We start from the raw sequence: 19,657 nt of genomic DNA on the forward strand, positions 1-19,657 counted from the left end.
GTGAAGATTTCTACCACTGTGTTCACATTCTGACGGGAGGGAGGTTTTATGCATAGCCATATGACAGTCTATGTGTGCTGGTGCAAATAACAGCCAAATACTGAGCAACCATTGACTAGAATCCTAAGGTTCAAGGAGTGGAAAAAATTGTGCTTTGGTGCTGCAAGTCTACTGTTGCAGTAAAATGAAATCTCTGGGATGAACAGAAACATCCTTTTTCACAAGACCAGCTCCTTCATTGGTTGAATACTTCAATCACTGTCCTTAATTTAATTTAATTTTAATCTTTATTGATAATGGGTGAGGGGATTGAGTGCATGGCCAAGAAGTTTGCTGATTACACCAAGCTGGGAGAAAATGTTGATCTCTCTGAAAGTAAGAAGGCCCTACAGAGGGATCTGGACAGTCTGGATTGCTGGTCTGAGGCAAATAGGATGAAGTTCAGTGAAACCAAGTGCTGGATCTTACACTTCAGTCACAACAATGCGCTGCAACGCTTTAGGCTTGGGGAAGAGTGACTGGAAAGCTGCCTGCAGGAAAAGTATCTGGGGTATTGGTCAACGCTTGGCTGAACATGAGCCAGCAGTGTGCCCAGGTGGCCAAGAAGGCCAATGGCATCCTGGTTTATATCAGAAATAGTGCAGCCAGCAGGAGCAGAGAGGTGACCGTCTCCCTGTACTTAGCTCTGCTAAGGCTGCGTCTTGAGTACTGTGTTCAGTTTCAGGCCCCTCACTACAAGAAAGATATGGAGACCCTAAAGCATTTCCAGAGAAGGGTAACGGAGCTGTGAGGTGTCTGGAGCACTAGTCTTATGTGTAAGAGCTGAGGGAATTGAGATTGTTCAGTTTGGAGAAGAGGAGGCTCAGGGGAGTCTTTATTGCCTTGTATAACTCCATGAAAGGAGGTTGTGGTGAGGTGGTGGTTTGCCTCTTATCCCAGGTGACAGGAATAGGATGAGAGGGAATGGTCTCTAGTTGTGCCAGGGAAGGTTCAGTTTAGATATTAGGACAAACTTATTCTCTGAAAGAGTGGTGAGGCATTAGAACAGGATGCCTGGGGAGGTGGGGGAGTTATAGTCCCCGGAGGTGTTTAAAGAAAGGGTAGAAGTAGTATTTAGGAACATGGTTTAGCTGGCAACATTGGTGGTAGTTGGACAGTTGGACTAGATGACTTAGAGGTCTTTTCCAACCTTTATGATTCTGTGATAATTTCATTTATTTTCCTCGATTTCATCCCTCTCAGTGAAAGGAAAACCATTTGAACAGCTATCTACACTATAGACATGAGCCAAGACACTGAGGCATTATGCAGATGCTGTGTGTGCTGAGGACATCACTGTCATTAATCATGCCAGTGTGTGGAGAGTGATGCTGAAGCAACAATTGCAGAAACTGGAGGTGCTGTGCTCAAAAGCAAAGACAAGTGAAAGACCCTTTGAGGCCAGATTTTTAAAAAACAACAAAGCAGCAAGATCACAGATCTGCTGTTATTAGATGTAGAGGTGGCAAGGAATGATGGTAACACAAAGATTTTCTGAGGAAGGCTCCGTGCACAGTGGTGTATTTGTGCTAGGACAGGAGATGGGAGGGAACAGCCTCATGCTGTTTTCCTGCTTTGGGTTTCCCAGTGGTTGTTGCTCTGCTCTGCTCCGTGGGTGTGAATCACCTTTGATTTAGAGAGACTGTCTCCAATGGTGAGAGTTTAACTTGCTCATCTTGAGCACTCCATTTTTGGCCAGTATGAAAAAGCTACAAGAAGAACTGTTAATCACTGCTGAACACAGTAGTGGACACTTTAATTTGGACCTTTGCCACACCAAATAAGAAACAAACATAATTGCCTGCTCCCCTGAACATAAATACCTGCATCTGTTACAGATGGAGCACAAGACTCTGAAATCCGTGTATTACACTGTTGCAGGAGTTTTTGTGCCTATAAGAACCTTTGTTCTGTAATATTTTTCATAAAGTAAAGCATTTAGGCAAACTTAATGTAAGGGTACTCAGATCTTTGGAAACACCCATACAGAATAAAGGATGGATAATCAAGCATTAGAATCTTACAGAGCTTCTCAGTGCCACTGGGATATTGATAAAATGCCACATAGCTTCTAAACTCTGAAAGAGCAGAGCTCCAGAGACTTGCTGCTGTAATTTAGTACTGCCCAGGCCCATACCATCCTATCTCTAGAGCACTTCTGAGCACTGAAGCCTGCCTGCTGCAGGGGTTCAGCCTCCTTCAAGAAGATGCCAGTAAGTGATGCAGGTCCCTTCCAAGGTTAACCCCAGTGCAAGGTGACTGCCAGATGAAAGCACTGGTGATAACTTGCAGCCTAAAGAAATGTAATAGACTTGAAGTAATGTTTCCTCTTGTATTGAAAGATATTATGTCTTTCTTCTAGGAGGATAAGTGTTTAATAATAATAATAATAATAATAATAATAGCAACAATTTTTTAAAGTACATTTTAGTTTTGACTGTAAAATTTGACAGCTTAGCCATTTTTTCTTTTTTTTTCAACAAAAAGAAGGAGAAGCACAACAAAAGAGCCCATTGATTGAAATTAAGAGTTTCTTGTGTATTTTAAGAGAAATCTGTCAAATTCATTGCAAAATATACTTGTTAAAATCAGCTACCCTTCACTTGCTTATCACTGTGTCAAACAGCAATTAATCCTCTTCGTCTCTGTTTTCTCCCTCCTCTCCTTAAGATACGCCTGCAGAAGATGACCCATCTCCCTGCGCCCCCCAGTCCGCACATGGGCGGCAGTGCCAGAATGGAACCGAGTGCAAGGCAGGCTGGGAGGGACCCAAGCACGGCATTACGAACTTTGACAATTTTGCTTTTGCCATGCTGACAGTGTTTCAGTGCATCACGATGGAGGGGTGGACAGATGTACTCTACTGGGTACGTATCCGAAAATGATAACTGAAAGGCCTGCCCACGTTTTGAAACTTTGGGCATTAGCTTGAGCTTTGTTTTTTATGCTTGTTCTTAATAGTGAACACTTGGTTGCCAGTATGGAGCTTTAATTAACTCAGACTGTGGATGAAATGGGAGGGTTTAGATGGTACAGTTAAATCAAATGTAAATATTGATTTTAAACTGATGTTATAACGTTGAAAGATGGCACAAGGCTTACTAGCTGGCATGTGGCTTATTGCTTTGAAGATTTGCAATGTACCTTTGTTGACCAGAATGTCATATAAAGACCCTCTTTGCTGGGGTAACTATCCCATGCATCTCCAGATCTTTAATATACAACTAGACGTTATATCCATGGCATTAATGCAACAAAGGCACAATGCTGATCAGCTCATAGATCTCACAAACCCCTCTTCATGCCAGCACGACTCCTGATTATAACTTTTATCCTAATACTAATTCTTCATTCTCTCCTAACTTTGATACTTGTGTAAATCTTGGTTATATGTTTAACAACAACAACAAAAAATTTATAATCTTTAATCTAAATGTAGAATTTTAAATGAAATCTCATCTTTTCCTTTACCCTAACTCTGAAACTTTCAATGCCTTTAGTTTCTACCTTGTAATTCCTAATGTGTTGGAGGATTCAGTGGAAACACAATTAGGCTATAGGAGTTAAAATCAGATTTGGACTGCACTTGTAAACCAGATATAAACATGACTAGATTCAGCTCTTGCAATCAACTTTTGCACAAATACTTTCTGGTCCAGGCATTTAATTCACACACAGTTCACTCCTGACTGCACAGGGCTAACCTAGGCTATTTTTTGACAGCTGGAATGTTATGACACTTGGTTCTCCAAGATGGTAGGAATTCCAGTGTATGATGGAATTTAACCTGAGAAGACCCAAAACATATGAAAGGGCAATCTGGACTGAAGCAGGCTTGCACCATTAATCAACATTAGCTTCTCTCTTAAACAAGAGCCTAAAGCTGTATTCTACCCAGAAGTGAGATAGGGTTTACAACATTTTACTTTGAAGATTTAGCTTATCTGCAATAGATATTCTTTGCGTGGAACGGCTAACAGTTGTCCTTTTATCCTCTTAAATTTAGATTAGAACTGTGACTCTAGCTTCCTTCTAATGCCTGAGATAAAGGGCAGAGATCAAACCACAGGGAGAGTCCGACTCACAGAACACATAAATTGGCTTTACTTGAAGAGAGGGTATAAATTAATAAAATAATAAAGAAGAACAGAAGGAACGGGGCAAAACTATTCTACTGCTCAACTATGGCTATATGTAATATACCTGTCTTTTATCACATTAAGTTCACATTCCACCGATTTCCTAGCACCATCTGTCTTCGTGTAATTGAGAGGATTTATGGGAAGTTCAGGGGAAGTAGAGAGTAAAAGATATCAGAAATAAACACAAAAATAGCTTTGGCAGTGCATGCCATTTAGTGCTGTGAAAGCTGTCCACAAGATATCATAATTTTCTTTGAAGGCACGTTTTACAAAAGACCGTGCCAATCCCTGCAATTTTGATTCTATGCGTCATTTGCATGACTGGATGTGAGTCTTTCAGAACTCAGTTATTAGTTATCTAATATCAGAAGCCAAGAGCATATACTCAATGCTGAATGTTTTTCCACCATGATTGCTGCAGATGGCTTGACTTTTTTATGGCATCCCTGCAACAACCTGGATAATAGCTGTTGGCTTTTGTTTGACATTCAGACAGCTTTTTCACCGAATTCCTGAGCTCTTTTTCCTTAAGATACTGTATGGCAAACTGAGAACTGAAATTAATACAGACTGATGGTCATTATTTTTAGGGGCATCTGCATAGTTAGAGTTTTAGGCTATGGCTTTGATAGAACACTTGCTTTAGAAACAAAAGTAATATTTGCTATCTTCAGTTCATAGTCATTCCTAGACAACACTGCTAAATAGCTGGCATTTCAGTCATAATTTTGGTAACTGAGAATGAGTAAATTTAATATGTAAAAAAAATAATAAGAACAAGAAAACCCCACCATATCACCTATGCTTGAAGGCTGCGAAGTACCAAGTTTGAGTAAACAACTGAGCACCTGAAATGACAGACGCACTCACTTCAGCTGATGTAACCAATCCTAAGAGCACTGCCATCACATGTCAGGTTTTGCCTCTTTGTTTTATAATGGCAAAGTAGATAGAAGTCATCACTGACCAGTGTTTGCTGTACAGTGGAGTAGATACCTGAGATGTGATGAGTATTTCTTTCAGCAAAGGGGAAATGGGGGCAAATGTTAGTTGGAAAGTTACTACAGGGCACACCTGTGAGAAGTACTGTGGGTTTAATATTCATATGTAGAAACTATATCTATACATTCACACTGCAATATCATGTGTGGATGTTTCAGTCTATTTCTGATATGTTTTATACAGGAAGTTGTATGGATGGTAAAGAATAGAAAAGATGCAATATTTCAATTTGAGAGTGAATAAAAAAAATGTAGTTAGTGGTACAGGATGTAAATATGCATTCTTAAACTTTGTGCAAGCCACCATTTCCTTAGTGAAGCCTGACTCATACATAACTCCGCTTCCCAACCTTTGCATTTTTCGGTCAAGTGGACTTGGGGTTAACAACCCATTGGAGGCTGCATCTCAAGAGAGCAGAGATAGGCTGTTCTCAAGTTGATAATATTTTGAAAGATCTCTTGCATCTACAGTGAGGTCATAGAGATTAAACTTGCTTTATTAGGAGATATTTCTGCACACTTAATGAAAATAAGAAATCTAGACTTAAACATCTCCACTCTCCAACCGCATCCTGAGAGAGAGATTTGGAATAAGAAAGGGTTGTCTGCAATTAAGACAATTTTGTGGCTGAAGTTAATAGGTGATGCTTTTCAGAAGTCATTCCTTAAATTTAATGATGTAAGCTAATGGATTATTTTTGAAAGTGCTAAGCATTCAAAGTTTGAGCTGACTGTTAGGTTTTTAGCTCCTCAGAAATTCAGTGGAGATACCAAGTTCTGGTTCTGATCCTGCTGAGTTCAATGGCTAATTTCCAATTAATTTCAAAAGGTCAAGTTCTCACCTTCTGCTTTATTAAATCTTCGTTATACGGTCTAGATGTTCCACATGCAGTCATACGTACATGAAGACTAGATAGATAGATGGCTGTTCAGGGCCTTTGTGTCTGTTGTGCTGGTCTTCCAAGGACATACATGTTGATTTAAGGTTTTCTTTGCTCTCTCCTTAAATCTGAAACAATACCTTGACCTGAAACTCAGCAGAACAGATAAGGCTCTGGGCTGACTTACTTGGCTGGAAATGTTTAGTCAGTGGAGCAATTTCATTGGTTTGAGAGATGGGAGCTTAGCATGTTTCAGCATGTTGCCCCAGAAAATAAAACTATTAATGTCATGAAACTCATGTGTGTCATGAGTTACAGGGCTTTTCAAGGTTAAACCTGCATGTTTAAAAACTAGAAAGCTGTATGACTTTCCGCAAGCCCTGGACTCTTACTCCACTGAAGTAGCTTTCCAGTTTTTACCTTCAGTTTCTTGCTTCCTTCTTCATGCTTTCCTTCATGTCTCCTTCACCTTTCACATTTGTAGTGAAGCCTGTCTCATCTCTCATGGAGTACTATTTCCCAACCTCATTCACAAACTCACAAAGAGATAATCAGAGACAGGAAAGCAATGAACTTGTATTCCCTAGAAGGACTTGACACCAGCGAGATCAATATGCTTTCCAATCTCCTCTCTCATTCAGCAGATAAGAGGTGTGAATAGATTGACTTCTTTTGAAATGTGAAAGAAAAATGCTAGGAAAAAAAAGTTTGACACTGCTGTAGTGTCAGGTAGATAGTTACTTACATGGAGACAATTTTTTGATATAAAATTAGTATGTTGGATAGGATGCAAATCTTTGCAAAGCAAACTTGTTTGCTTTATCCTGAAAGAATGATCTCTGTTGAAGGGAGTGGTAAGTGCTTGTAGGATTTTATCTCATACACTTCCTCAACCTTCCCAGGTTTGCTTTGTCACACTTAACTGCTATGTAGCTTTGTTTCGCGCAGTCAGATCATAGAATTATTTGAGCTTCACAGTCACTTCTACACATAATTTTTCCTATGTATTGGAGAAATTATTCTCAAGACTCTTCTTAATGTGTGATCAGCCATCCTTGGCAGTGTGCTCCCTTGTGAGGACACCAGCATCCATTTTTGAAGACCACTCAGTCTTGGGAACTTTCAGCAGCAGATGCAAATCCAAATATTACACACGGAGTCATTTGGTATTTAGTAATCAGCCTCTGCTGCAGTCCCTTATTCCTTATTGTCTTGTTGACTAAGAAGGGAAATTAATCCCTGTACATTTTGTAACAGCCTATTTAGGAATTTGTAGGCATTTTTTGGGTCCCCTTAAGCTTTTTTTTTTTTTTTTTTTTTAATCTGAGGAGATTCTCTTCTTTTACCCTTCCCTAATGGGACTTTCTTTTAATTATTTTTGATCAGTTTGTTACTGTCCTTCAGGGGAAGTTTCACTTTTGAGTCAAATACAGTTTGGACCATGCCATGTCTGGAGAAAGGCTTTTCTCTTCATGTGAAATCTGCTTTCTGCATGCAAAACTGTCCACTGCCACCTCAGTCCTAAGTGCCTGGTCTCTCCACTCCCTTGCAATTACATGATCATATACATAAATGAAACAGGATACAGAGCAAGTACAAAACACAAGGGAATATTGTTGCATTGAGCTGTTCATATTGCTGGGTAATGGAGAACCTCGCCCTGGGTTGTTCCGCACACAGCTTGGCCATCGCAGCTTGAATTCTAGGATGGAGTAATTCTACTTTCTCTACTTGATTATTAATAATGAGCAACCTTGAGCCTGCCATCGTTTCTACAATATTGGCTTTGTCCCATGTCATTTGGACAATGCATTAGAAGGCTTCGTTGAATCTCTGAAAATAGTATGCAGTGCCTCCAGGGACAGTTTACCTGAAGGCTCTGACTGTAAACTAAAGGCTGTATTATTATAAATGGCCTAAGGCCAGCTCTGGATCAGATCCATGGCACTAACTTGTCACTGGAAGAGATGCCTGAACTGGCACATAGCAGATTGACCCCTTCAAATTTAACTGAGTAATTGGTAGACTTCCCCAGCCTGTGGGAAAGAAAACACTTTAGTAATCAAAGGCAGCACAGTAGAGCCACCACAGAGTAGTGAGACTGAATCAGTCAAAATGTTTAGAAGCATCACATCCCCAAGAACAGCGTGGACACTAGATGCAGTGGGTTAGACAGACTGTCCTGGAAAAGCCTTCCATCTCTGAATCTGTGAGATAATACTTCCAAGAGTCACTAAATGGAGCTTGAAACTGGAGCTCACAATCAACCTTACAATCCCTGTCATGAAATTAAAATACGGAACAAACAGAACAAGAAGCATAATTTAGTTTGCTGACAGCACTGAAACATCTTGTGAGCTTTTCTCATCCCTCCACAGCCTGTTGCATTCAATGAGGAAGATGTGAGAAATACAGGGATATTGCCACAAAGTGGAAGACATTAAATGCAGAGTTGTAACCCCCAATTTTCACCAGCTGTGTTTTTCCTTATAATCCTTTATTCTTGTAGCACTTAGTCTTGATTTAGTAAGGCTTTCCACACATGAGAATGATCTGGTTCTAAGAATATATGTGTCTACATGTTTCTGTGGTGTTTATTCCCCATCCACCCCCCATCCCTCCAAGAAAGTGATGGGCTTTTATTGTTGTGGGGTTGAGGTTTTTTAATCATCTTTTTGGCAGGGTTTGTCATGGATGTGAAAAATTAACAAAGAATAAGCACGCAAGTATGAGCAACCCAACTCTGGGACTGCAGAGTTTTTTTCTTCTCCATCTGCTGTAGCAGTGGTGGGTAAGGGGAGAGGGCCCACAGTTCAGAGCACTGAAGGACCACAGTATTAATGCCCTGGAAAAGTACAGTCCTTGCTCAATTGGCATGAATGCTGACTTGAATCTGTTCTCCTTTTTCTCAGGAACAACTGCATATGCAACTGTCATGGTTGTCTTTACTGCTGCCTTAAGCGTAACAGCAGTGACTTGCTGTTTGCCACTTGCCACAGAAACCTACTGTTGAACATTTGCTTTATGCAAAGGCATACTAATTATGTAAAATGAAGATTTCCTGAACCCTTCAGGCCTCAACTTTGGGCTTCTCAGTCCTATTCCTCCATATGAAGAGAAACTCTCTATTAGAAATAAGCTTTTTCATGGGATGGTTATGGGTGGTGTTAGTGGAGACCCTCTGCCCAGTGCTCCTGCATAGGAAGGACTTCTTTAACAGCCCTGTCATTCTGTTGCCCTTTCTCTGTTCTTTCTTGTTTTGTTCTACCTTAGACTCTTTCCTAATTGCTGATGTCTAATCACCACAGAGACCTTCCTTGTCTTTAATCTTTTATCCCAGAGCCATAAAATTAAGAGCTAAGCTACTGGACACTTCTAAGTGACCTAGGTTTTTGAGTGCCTCTGTTTGTGGGTGCACTGCTTGGGCCCTACTACCAGTTTTTCAAGAAATCTCTTGAAATCTCATTGTCTGCTGAAAAAATTGTCTTCAGAGGCATTAAGTTTGGACCTAGATCCACCCAGCAGATTCATAAATAATAGACTGGTTTATTATTTGGTCCCCAGGAAAGAAAAAGACTGGAGAAAATATCCAAGGTCAGAACAGTGGTGGCTGAGAACTGATCATTTGTAATTCTTATGTTTGAGTTTGGTTTTGTTTCAGCATCTTGTCTTCAAGACATAAGACAAAACAACCAGCCCTTCCCCAGTTTTACTGCAAATAATAAGATATTTCCCGCCTGTGTAGAGAATTTGTCCACTAATATTGACTTTCTTCACTGATTTACATGAGATTTATGCCTGCACAGAACTTGCAGACCCTCTGATGTGTGGTCATGCTGTCATATCTTGTTTACCTGCTCTTGTGGCTTCCTTTAGAACTACTGTCTTCTAACAGATAAACTGCACTCAGACTGGAGGCCTAAAAATGGGACATCTCCCTAAAGATAGAAAGTGACAAGAATTATAAAATGAAAATTTGGGGGCTCAATCAGAGAGCTCATCACTGCAGAACACCCCCACTTTTTAAAGCATATCTAGAAGGAGTCAGACCTGGACACTGTGTTCATCTTATTCACATAGTACTTTTGCTAAGACTCTCAAGAAAAAGAGAAGGGGTGGCCTTGTCTGCTTGCACACAGCTGCACCTCATTCAGGTTTCCCTATAGTGGTTTCTTCAGTGAACCTCTAGTGAATGGGTAGCATGCCTATCAGACACTGTGAGGTCCAGATATAAAACATTTTGTTTGAGACTTTTGGGTGCGATTTCACAACCAGAAGCTGGATTCCTCATCTAAAATACAGAATGATTTCCTAGGAATATAATAGATTGGGATACTAGCTACAAAATAACATAGGATACTCAAAGTTGCAAAAAAAAAAAAAAAAGAAAAAAAAGAAAAAAAAAACAGTCAACAGTCCCACCTTCCTTTAGCAAAGAAAGTAGAGATTATGTACAGCTCACAATGCCATTTTTCATTATTTTTAAGGACTTTTATTGACGATGTAAATCAATGAACAATATGTGCTTGTGTACCCTTGTGCATGCAGCAATTGGTGCTCTTCTGATATACTTGTAGAATTTGCTATCAGTCTGCAATGAGGTAAATAGAAGCAGTTATAAAATTGTGGTACAATAAAACAGGCAGAAAATCCTTTCTGGATAATCAACCATGCAAATGTAAGTACAAAATAAACTGAGACAGGAAGGGAAAGCCTGGAATTCTAGGGTGAAATGAAATCTTTAGATTTGGAAACCCACCATCCCAGGGGATATTTCCAACCCTGAAATCAGCATTTTATTCTTTTGGAGTGAATTTCCAAAGCCTTTAAAAGATGAAAAGGTTTTTAAATAGCTAAGCAGTGGTAAGAGATGCAACTGCTGCAGTAGCTTTAATGAAAGAGCTATGAGCCCAGTGGCTAAATAGCCTTTGGGCTTTTGGATGACTTTTTCAAAGACCAACCTTTTCCTTTTAAAGGGGGAAGAAAAAAAAAAAACAGAAAAAAAAAAAAAAGAGGCTGTACACATAGGAACAAGGCAACAAACACAAAGCTCTGTGATTTTGCCCCTGGAGGCCTAAATTCAAATCCTAATTAAGTCACACAAGTCAAAATAATTTTTTGAGGCCACTACATGCCATTTCTGCAAGTCGCAAATTCACCAAACAAGCAAACTTACTTGTGTAATCGGCCACGTGAGAGAATGGGAAGCTTTAATGGGTGATGATCTATGGATAGAGATCTGACTTCAGCAGGATGCTGCAGTCAGTTCAGTGGCAGAAGTCTTCTCAAAGTTGACCTACTGCTCAGAATCCTAAAAGAGTGGCACAATAAGAAAGCAAAGATAACGTCACTATTGATGTTAGTTGTTGCATAGGGCGAGTCAGGGAAAATGGTCTGACAGCCACCTATATCAACAAGCAAAATGGATCAAGAACAGAAGCATGGAGTACTAAAGTCCATTTATGGTAAGCCTTGGAGACCTGCACAGTCTAGGCCTTGCAACTTTAATAACAGCTCGGGCTGGATCAATGTATGGTCTGTTTTTTCCTTGCTGGACTGAATGGCCCAGGCAGTCTCGGTGCAGACAGAGCATAAGGGTGACCTGAGACACCCTTAAAAAACAAAACACCACCGCACTTTTGAGGCAATAATTTAGAGGGGATTATTTACAACCTCAGAGAGCAATAGATGCAATACAGTGTAGAATATGAGTTGCTTTATCACTTAACAGTAGATTAGTAGCAATATTTCACTTTTGAGTTAAAATAGGCCAAAGAAAAATTTTAAACAAAAATGCACATGTGCAAATGTAAGCTGAGACATTCCTATGTGGAGAGATTTTGGTTTGTCATTAGTGTTCCATTTGTTCTGTTTTTGTAAGTTTGTATAGAGGTATTTGAAAGTTGGGTCCCAAAGTGTTATTGGTAGGCTGCTGTCACTACTAGAACAGTAACGAAGAAGGGGGGAAATACTCTGGAATCCCCAGGTCAGTTTGTTCAATCTCCTGTTTTCTTTCAGAAACACTAGAATCTGGAGCTGGACATGTTTTAAATGTGTTTCCATTGCTGCCCTCAGAGATCTCCATTACTCTGTACACTGAGGGATGAGTTTTGATCTTCCACTAACATAAGTTCAGTTCTCTGCCTCCAATGAAGTCTGTCTAAAACTAAAACTTTGGCAAAAAGGGATCTGAATTGCTCGTGCAAGTACAGAAACCCAGGACTTCAATGGCAGTTATTAGACATCTCCTGAATGGGATCACAGAATGGCTTGGGTTGGAAGGGACCCCAAGGATCATCAAGTTCCAACCCCTCTGCCACAGACAGGGTCACCAACCTCCAGATCTGGTACTAGATCAGGTTGCCTATGAATGTCCTGAATCTGCCTATATTTTCCATGCAGTGCAATAGGTTTTATGGGAAATGGTTTATGTAGTTGAAATGGGAGAGCTGAGATGCATTGGCCTGGTCATGAATGTGGGCAGCCTATCTAGTTTGTTTGTTTTTGTGGTTTTCTAATTTTGGTTTGGTTTGGTTGTTGTTTTGTTTGCTTGTTTGTGTTTCGTTACTTTTTTGGATGTTTTGTTTTCTTCTCTCTTACATATTAAACCTAGAGCAAAGAGAGTGAGGTGGCAGAGCAGGAAACTTACTGGAGCTCAGAATTTAATTGCCTCTATCTGTGTAACTAATGTTTTCAGTAGGAGTGCGGTATCCCTGTACTGCCAGACACTGCAGAGATACACAATGTCCTCCAGTTTGTACAGAAGAATGGAAATGTTCCACCAAAAATAATAATAATAAAAAAAAGCTAGAGGGGGATAGGAAGAGATGTAAATGGTAGATTCCTGATTATTTCTGGTTTCCCTCCCTTATTGTATTTGCCTACAGAAATTTCCCGATGGTACTTGTCTTAACAACATTTAGTGTACTGGTGCTATATCAGCAAAATCCACTTCTCAAATAGTTGATTTGCTATGGTAATCCACATCTATTTGGAGCATTACTGGTGCTACTAAATCTTGCAAATCTGTGAAAACAAAACTAAGCAACAGTGTTGTTTACTTCAAATCAAGGGGGAGCCGATCTTCATTTATCTGTTTGGAAATGAAAAATGTGAAGTGAAATGCCAGTGACCTTCAGCATCAGTTGAAGTTGGGCTGTGGACTTATCTGAAGGCTGTTTAAAATTACAGATTTAAGACAGCAGCAAGCACACTGAAGCCAATATTTCCCCTACCTCTTCTGCAAACGCAAAGTACTGTGCTGTATAACTTATGGGATCAGAGAGCATTTTCAGAAGAAATAGCTTGCTATGGAAAAAGTTCAGCTCAATCATTGTGTGCCTCAGACATTTTGACCTACTGGTATTTGAATGCAAATTTTAATTCTCTTCCTAGGCTCAGTGAGGGACCTCATATTTCCCATAAATAGCTCAGTCTGTTAAAGAATAGCCAACTGCAAAAAAACAATGTACACCCAAACCATAAACAGAAGAAATGTGAGGATAGAAACTTGCCAAAGAATGAAATAATATTGTGGAGTCCAATAGCTATGTGCTGGAGGCTAAAAAAAATGGTGGAAGGACTCAGTGTCAGCATACTAGACTGGTAATGTGGGGCTAGATGATTGAAAATTGCTTTGTACATATATGTCTCAGACTTTGTACAGACTTTCCAGCTACAAAAGGGCACATATCTATGCAAAGGTGGGGCCAATATTTAATGAGTGATGAATACATAACTCTGTGATGTTATAAAGAAATAAGTTTAGAAAATTCTGTCGGTAACAACGCACTTCCTGCATACTATATGAAACAAAAAGCAAAGTTTTCTTCGTGTCTTTTATGTTTTCTTCCTTGATAGGAGTTCATATAACAACAAAATGCCATTCCATTGTGACTGTGTAATTCCAGACAAGCTCAAATGTCCATTCTACATGTTTTCAGTTATCTACCATCTAGCAGCTATAGTTATAAGGCAATGTTTAAAGATCTCCACTCTAGTCTCATTCTTGCACAAATTGCAGCAGCCTGGAAGGGCCATTCTGCAAAATTCCTGCTACTGCACAGTCTCACTATGGATTTCAAGCCAACCAAGTCATATTTCTTACAGGAGTATTTGCTTTTGTGGCTCTCAGATTCAGCCTGGCACTGCTTTCATTTCTTCATACAGCCGTGTGGGAAGTTTGATCAGTTCTGGATACTTCCACTTCTTATCAGGGAAATTAGACAGCATAGCAATGAAAATGATGATATCCAAAGTTTTTTCTAAAATAAATGTGGAATTATTGTTCTCATGTATCAGAACAGACTCTCAATCAGATCTCCTGGATTAGATTGTCCTGCGGTGAGGACATATAGATTAGATTCAGCATAGCCTTTGTTAACAGGGTTGAAGAAGCAACCTCTGCAGACTCTGTCTGCTTCTTTCTCTCTTCTAGACTCATCTTCCATTGCTGCAGTTTCTTTGATTCTTTCTCAGGAGTTCTCAATCGCAAATCAGTCGCTTCCCTTGATATTTCTGTTGTCTTCATCAAGGCAGTCCTTTCTCAGTAAATGCCTCCACTCAGCTCCAGCAATGAATTCTGAACATATTGCTAATATTTCTAGTTCAGAGTGGAATTTCAGTTTTCTTGTTCCATCACTACACAACATACAGAACAACTGAGGTACCAAGGTGCACATGGGAATCTTGGACTATGTATTATTCTTCCCACTGTCCAGGTATGATGACTTTTTCCTACCTTATTTTGTTTTCATCCTACTGTGACCATATATCAGAGTAATTTGGATAAAGCATTCTTTTCACTGTTTTATGATTCCTGTGCAAAGCTCTGTCTTGCCCTTGTCTTGAGGATACTGTGATAGAAGGTTCTAGCTGTCCATATGCGCATACAAAATTTCCAAAATTCTGTGATTGAGGTTAGACAGTAAGAAAAGCCTTAAAAACAAGTGCTTGGAGATTACAACTGACCTTAAAATTTGCTTTTCCCGTAAGTGCTTAAAACAAACATAATTGTCAAAACTAATAATTTTTAACAGGAACAAATGATCAAGTACTTCTCCTTCCTTTGAATGTCATCAGACTGAGGCTGGAGCAAACATGCCGGTCTCTCCTTTGCATCCATCTGACAGTGCCAGCAACCAAATATAGAACATTTCAGAACAGTTTTAAAGAGCAACTGTGGGTTAGAGTCCCTTGAAGACTACTAGGTTGTCAGTTTTTAGAAAGTAATTCTACCCAGAATAAAAGCATCTGGAGTCCGCTTAGATTTTATACCCTTTAGAATAAATTTTATTATATTGTTCCCAAGTCCATAAAAGTAAGCCTAGTTTCTTTTTTTTAAATTACTATTCTTAGTGTGTTTTTGCTTATTTGAGAATTGGGTTTTGTATTTTTTCACCCCCCCCCTTCTTGCTCCTTTTGCCTTGAGTCAACTCCAAGACCTTCAATTCCCACTCATTACCACCTGTCTTAAAGACTTAGTAAGGCTGAAAGTATTTCAGGTTGTCAAGATAAATGATAATGCTTCTCATGATGCACTAGATTGTCTAGACTGAAATGCTTAAATCTTTTTGTTTCAACCAATGATTTTGTCATGTCTTAGTCACTATGTACGCAAAACTTCTAATTTTATAGAGCTTTTTTCCAAGAGATTTCAGAAAATATGGTCATTATTATATATTTCTCCCAATCCTGTGCCCTATGTTCAAGCAGAACACTTATGCATTTCAATTTATTTCTAATGGTAACAATAGTATTGACTATTGGCTTTAACGGAATTATTCATATGCTTTAAAATATGCACATACATGAGTACTAGATAAAAAACCAACCAAGCGAAGACAACTAATCAGATTTCAAATACTGAAGGATCTGCAAGGTGGAATATTAATCCTTAGGATAATAATGCAATAAATCTAGATCCGTCTTTAAAGATATATGATGGTTAAATATGATCCTTTTGTTCCTTCCGTGAATGGTAGAGTCAGATGGACACAAATAGAATTACTTGAGGTGTACGTAGAGACGAGGCAGGGATTTCTCAAGCAAAAAATGTGCTTTATTTACATTTTTATTGACAAGCTACACAGCAGCCTTACAACATTCAGGCTCCAAATACATCAGCAGTCTCAGAATCTGAAACTTCAAAATGAAGGCTTCAAGCAGAAAGCTATTTTCATAGACAGCAAAGTGTTGCCTGTGCCACTTCTTATTTATGTTGCCTCTTTCTCCACATATTCTCCAATTTTATTTTCCTATACGGTTATAAGCAAGATTTGGTTTCAGCTGGAGATCTTGCTATTGGCCATAACCATCGCATTTGGCTAGATAATCTCCTGAGGCAGTGAACTGCACAAATTCATTGTAAACTGCAAAAGAAAAAAGAAAAAAAAAAGAAAAACCAAATCATTTTTACCCCAAAATTCCAAATGTGCTGTGCTTTAGTTTCATCGAGTACTTTGCTCTTCTTGATTAATGTCACTCTGTAAAAGGTTATACACTTCATTATAGAATACTTGAATCATTTGTATTTATAAAAGGCATTCATGAAATTCTGTAGTCATTAGAAATCGATTAGCAATTTATTCAAGAAACAGAAAGCTAGCCTTGGTACCCTAGCTAACTTACTTTCTGTTAAGTTTCTGCTCTCCAGCATTGTGCATCGAACAAGACAGACTGGATTTTTCTTCAGTTGTCCATTCAGCATGAGTGGCTTGCTGCTTTCCAGTGACAACTGCCCTTCTCTGATGGATTAAACTTTTCCTGTAGCTTGAGTTTATCAGCTGTTTTCAAAGACATTTGGCACAAAATGTAAGAGTGTGAGTGTGTGATTGCAAAGCCAGCAGAATTTAATGAATTGTGCCTTCCCCTCCCATTAACTGGATGAAAGATGTCCTGTGTGTGCCTGGTGATGCTGAACTATTATGTTAATAGATAATATACCTCTAACATTATCTTTGAACCATGATGCTGTTGAAATGAATGACATACTTGCAAAATGTGCCAGACTATTTTCCCTAAAAAAAAATCTCTATAAACAACCAGAATACGCATGCCTCCTGTGGCTCCAATAATATGTCTTCACCTAGTTCTGAAGAACTGCAAGACATAGGCATTAAAGTGTAGTTATAAATAGACTTTCCATTCCTTGGCCTCTACCACAACTCTTGGTTGTAATTCTAATTATAAAACTACAAAATTAAAAATCCTGGTGTTACTAGTAGGAGATTATCTGTCCTTCAGTTGAAGGTTGCAGTCTAAGGACTTAGTAATTAAGGATGCTTGGAAAGGAAGAGCACTTTCACAGTAAACAATGCCCACCAGACCTTCTCAAAATATGCTGAAATACCTTCTTTTCATCCTGATGCTAAACAGTTTCTTTAACTTGCATGAGGAAAAAAAAATGGGAAAAGTAACAGAATCTGATTCCCTTAGCCTTTGTGTACTGAAGTTGTTCATAGTGAAATTCTTTGCCTTGTCCAGAGACAAAGAACTGACTCCAAGTACATTTGGAAACAAGAGATACGTGTTGAAATTAATGCACTGGAGGATTTCAGTTACCAAGGCATCTACTGGGAAGGCAACATGGCCAGCTGCAAGCAATCCAGGAGACTCCTGGAGCCTACTGAGGATAACTCCCTCATCCAGATATTAGACAAACCAACCAGAGGTGAAGGGTTACTGGACCTGGTGCTCACCAATGCAGAGGAGATGATTAAAGAGGTTAAGATAGTAGCAGTCTGGGCTGTAGCAACTATGCTGTGGTTGAGCTGGAAGAATACGGGCCTTGCCAAGAGCGGATCCGGGACCCTGGACTTTAGGGTACAAAGTTTCCTCTGTGTGAGGAATTATTGGATGGGATTCCCTGGGAAACTGTCCTTAGGGATACAGGAACTGAACAGAGCTGGCAGCTCTTTAAAAACTCCTTTCTGAGAGCGTAAGAGCTCTCTGACACCCAGCAGAAGAAATCAAGCAAAGACGGCAGGAAACTGGCATGCCTGAGAAAGGACATGCTGGTTAAACTGAGCAGATAAGAAGGAAATGTACAGACAGTGGAAGTAGAGATGTATGGCCTGGGCAGAAACAGGGGTGCTGTCTGAGCATGTGGAGATGGGATCAGGAAAGCCAAGGCACCGACAGAACTGAACTTGACAAGGAGTGAGAAAAATAACAAGGAGGGGTTAAGAAGGGGTTCTATGGGTACATCTATCAGAAGAGATAGGCCAAGGAGTGTGTACCCCCCTGATAAATGAGATAAGTGATTTCAACAGATGCAGAGGAGGCTGAGATACTCAGTAAGGTCTTTGCCACAGTCTTCACTGGCAGTGAAGGTTGCCCATGTCTCTTTCATCCCTAAACCTCTGCACAGGTCAGAAGAGCAAAATCCCTTGAGATGTAAGCAAAGAGCAAGTTCAAGACTGCCTGACAAGACTGAATGTGTACAAGACTATGGGGGCCAATGAGATGCATCCCAGTCCTGAAAGAACTGGCTGATGTAATTACCAAGCCACTCTCCATCATATTTCAAAGGTCATGGATGTTGGGTGAAGTCCCTGGTGACTAGAAAAAGTGAAACATCATTCTCATTTTTAAGAAAGAAAGGAAGACTCAGGGAACTACAGGCTGATGAGGTGAACCTCAACTTTGTACCTGTAAGATCATGGATCAGATCCTCAAAGCTATGTTAAGGTACATGCAAGACAAGGAGGTGATTTGAGACAGCCAGCAGAGCTTCACCAAGGGCAGATCTTGCCTGACAAATCTGGTGTCCTTCTATAATGGATTGACAGTTTCAGTAGACAAAGGAAGACAGATTAATGTCATCTATCTGAACATATGCAAGACCTTTGGTATAGTCCCACATAATGTTTTCATCTCTAAATTGGAAAGTTTTGAAGGAAAGACTATTCAGTGGTTAAGGAGTTCATTAGATGGTTACATACAGCCAGAGGGCTGTAGTCAATGGGTCTATGTCCAGGAGGAGGATGGTGACGAGTGGTGTCCCCCAGGAGTCAGCCCTGGGGCCAGTGCTCTTCAGCATCTTTATCAATGATGTAGACAGTGGGATTGAGTGTATGCTCAGCAAGTTTGCTGATGACACCAAGCTGAGTGGTGCAATTGACACAATAGAAGGAAAAAATGCCATCCAGAAGGACCTGGACAAACTTGAAAACAGGTCCTACAAGAACTTAATGAGATTCAAAAAGGTCAAATGCAAGGTGTTGCACTTGGGTCACAGCAGTCTCAGATATGTGTACAGACAGAGAACTCGTTGAGAGCAGGCCTGCAGAGAAGGACTTGGGAGTTCTGGTGGTTGAGAAGCTTGATGTGAGCCACCATATGGAAGGCCAACAGTATCCGGGAGTGAATCAAAAGAAAAGTGACTGGCAAGGAGAGGGAGGTAATTGTCCCCCTTTGCTTTGCCCTTGTGTTGCCCGATCTGGAATTCTGTGTCCAGGGGCTCTCAGCACAAGAAAGACATGGAGCTGTTGGAGTGGATCCAGAGGAGGGTCACAAAGATTACTAGAGGTCTGGAGCACTTCTCCTAAGAAGACAAGTTGAGAGAGTTGAGCTTGTTTAGCTTGGAGAAGAG

General features: G+C 39.9%; 1 protein-coding gene across 41 annotated transcripts in view; it reads left to right on the forward strand.

Annotated features, from left to right (window-relative positions):
* CACNA1C (calcium voltage-gated channel subunit alpha1 C) overlaps window positions 1-19,657 on the forward strand; it is a 472,560-nt gene that overhangs the window by 294,802 nt on the left and 158,101 nt on the right. For 39 of the 41 annotated variants that reach the window (NM_001396677.1, XM_040651842.2, XM_015286450.4 and 36 more), the window contains one exon: window positions 2,710-2,906. In NM_001396677.1, the coding sequence (NP_001383606.1) occupies window positions 2,710-2,906 (197 nt within the window). Of the gene's footprint in view, window positions 1-2,709; window positions 2,907-19,657 lie in introns of those variants that run through there. The other 2 variants (XM_040651968.2, XM_040651970.2) reach the window with 1 other exon arrangement.

This window comes from Gallus gallus, chromosome 1 (assembly GCF_016699485.2).
Source record: "Gallus gallus isolate bGalGal1 chromosome 1, bGalGal1.mat.broiler.GRCg7b, whole genome shotgun sequence".
Taxonomy (NCBI): domain Eukaryota; kingdom Metazoa; phylum Chordata; class Aves; order Galliformes; family Phasianidae; genus Gallus; species Gallus gallus.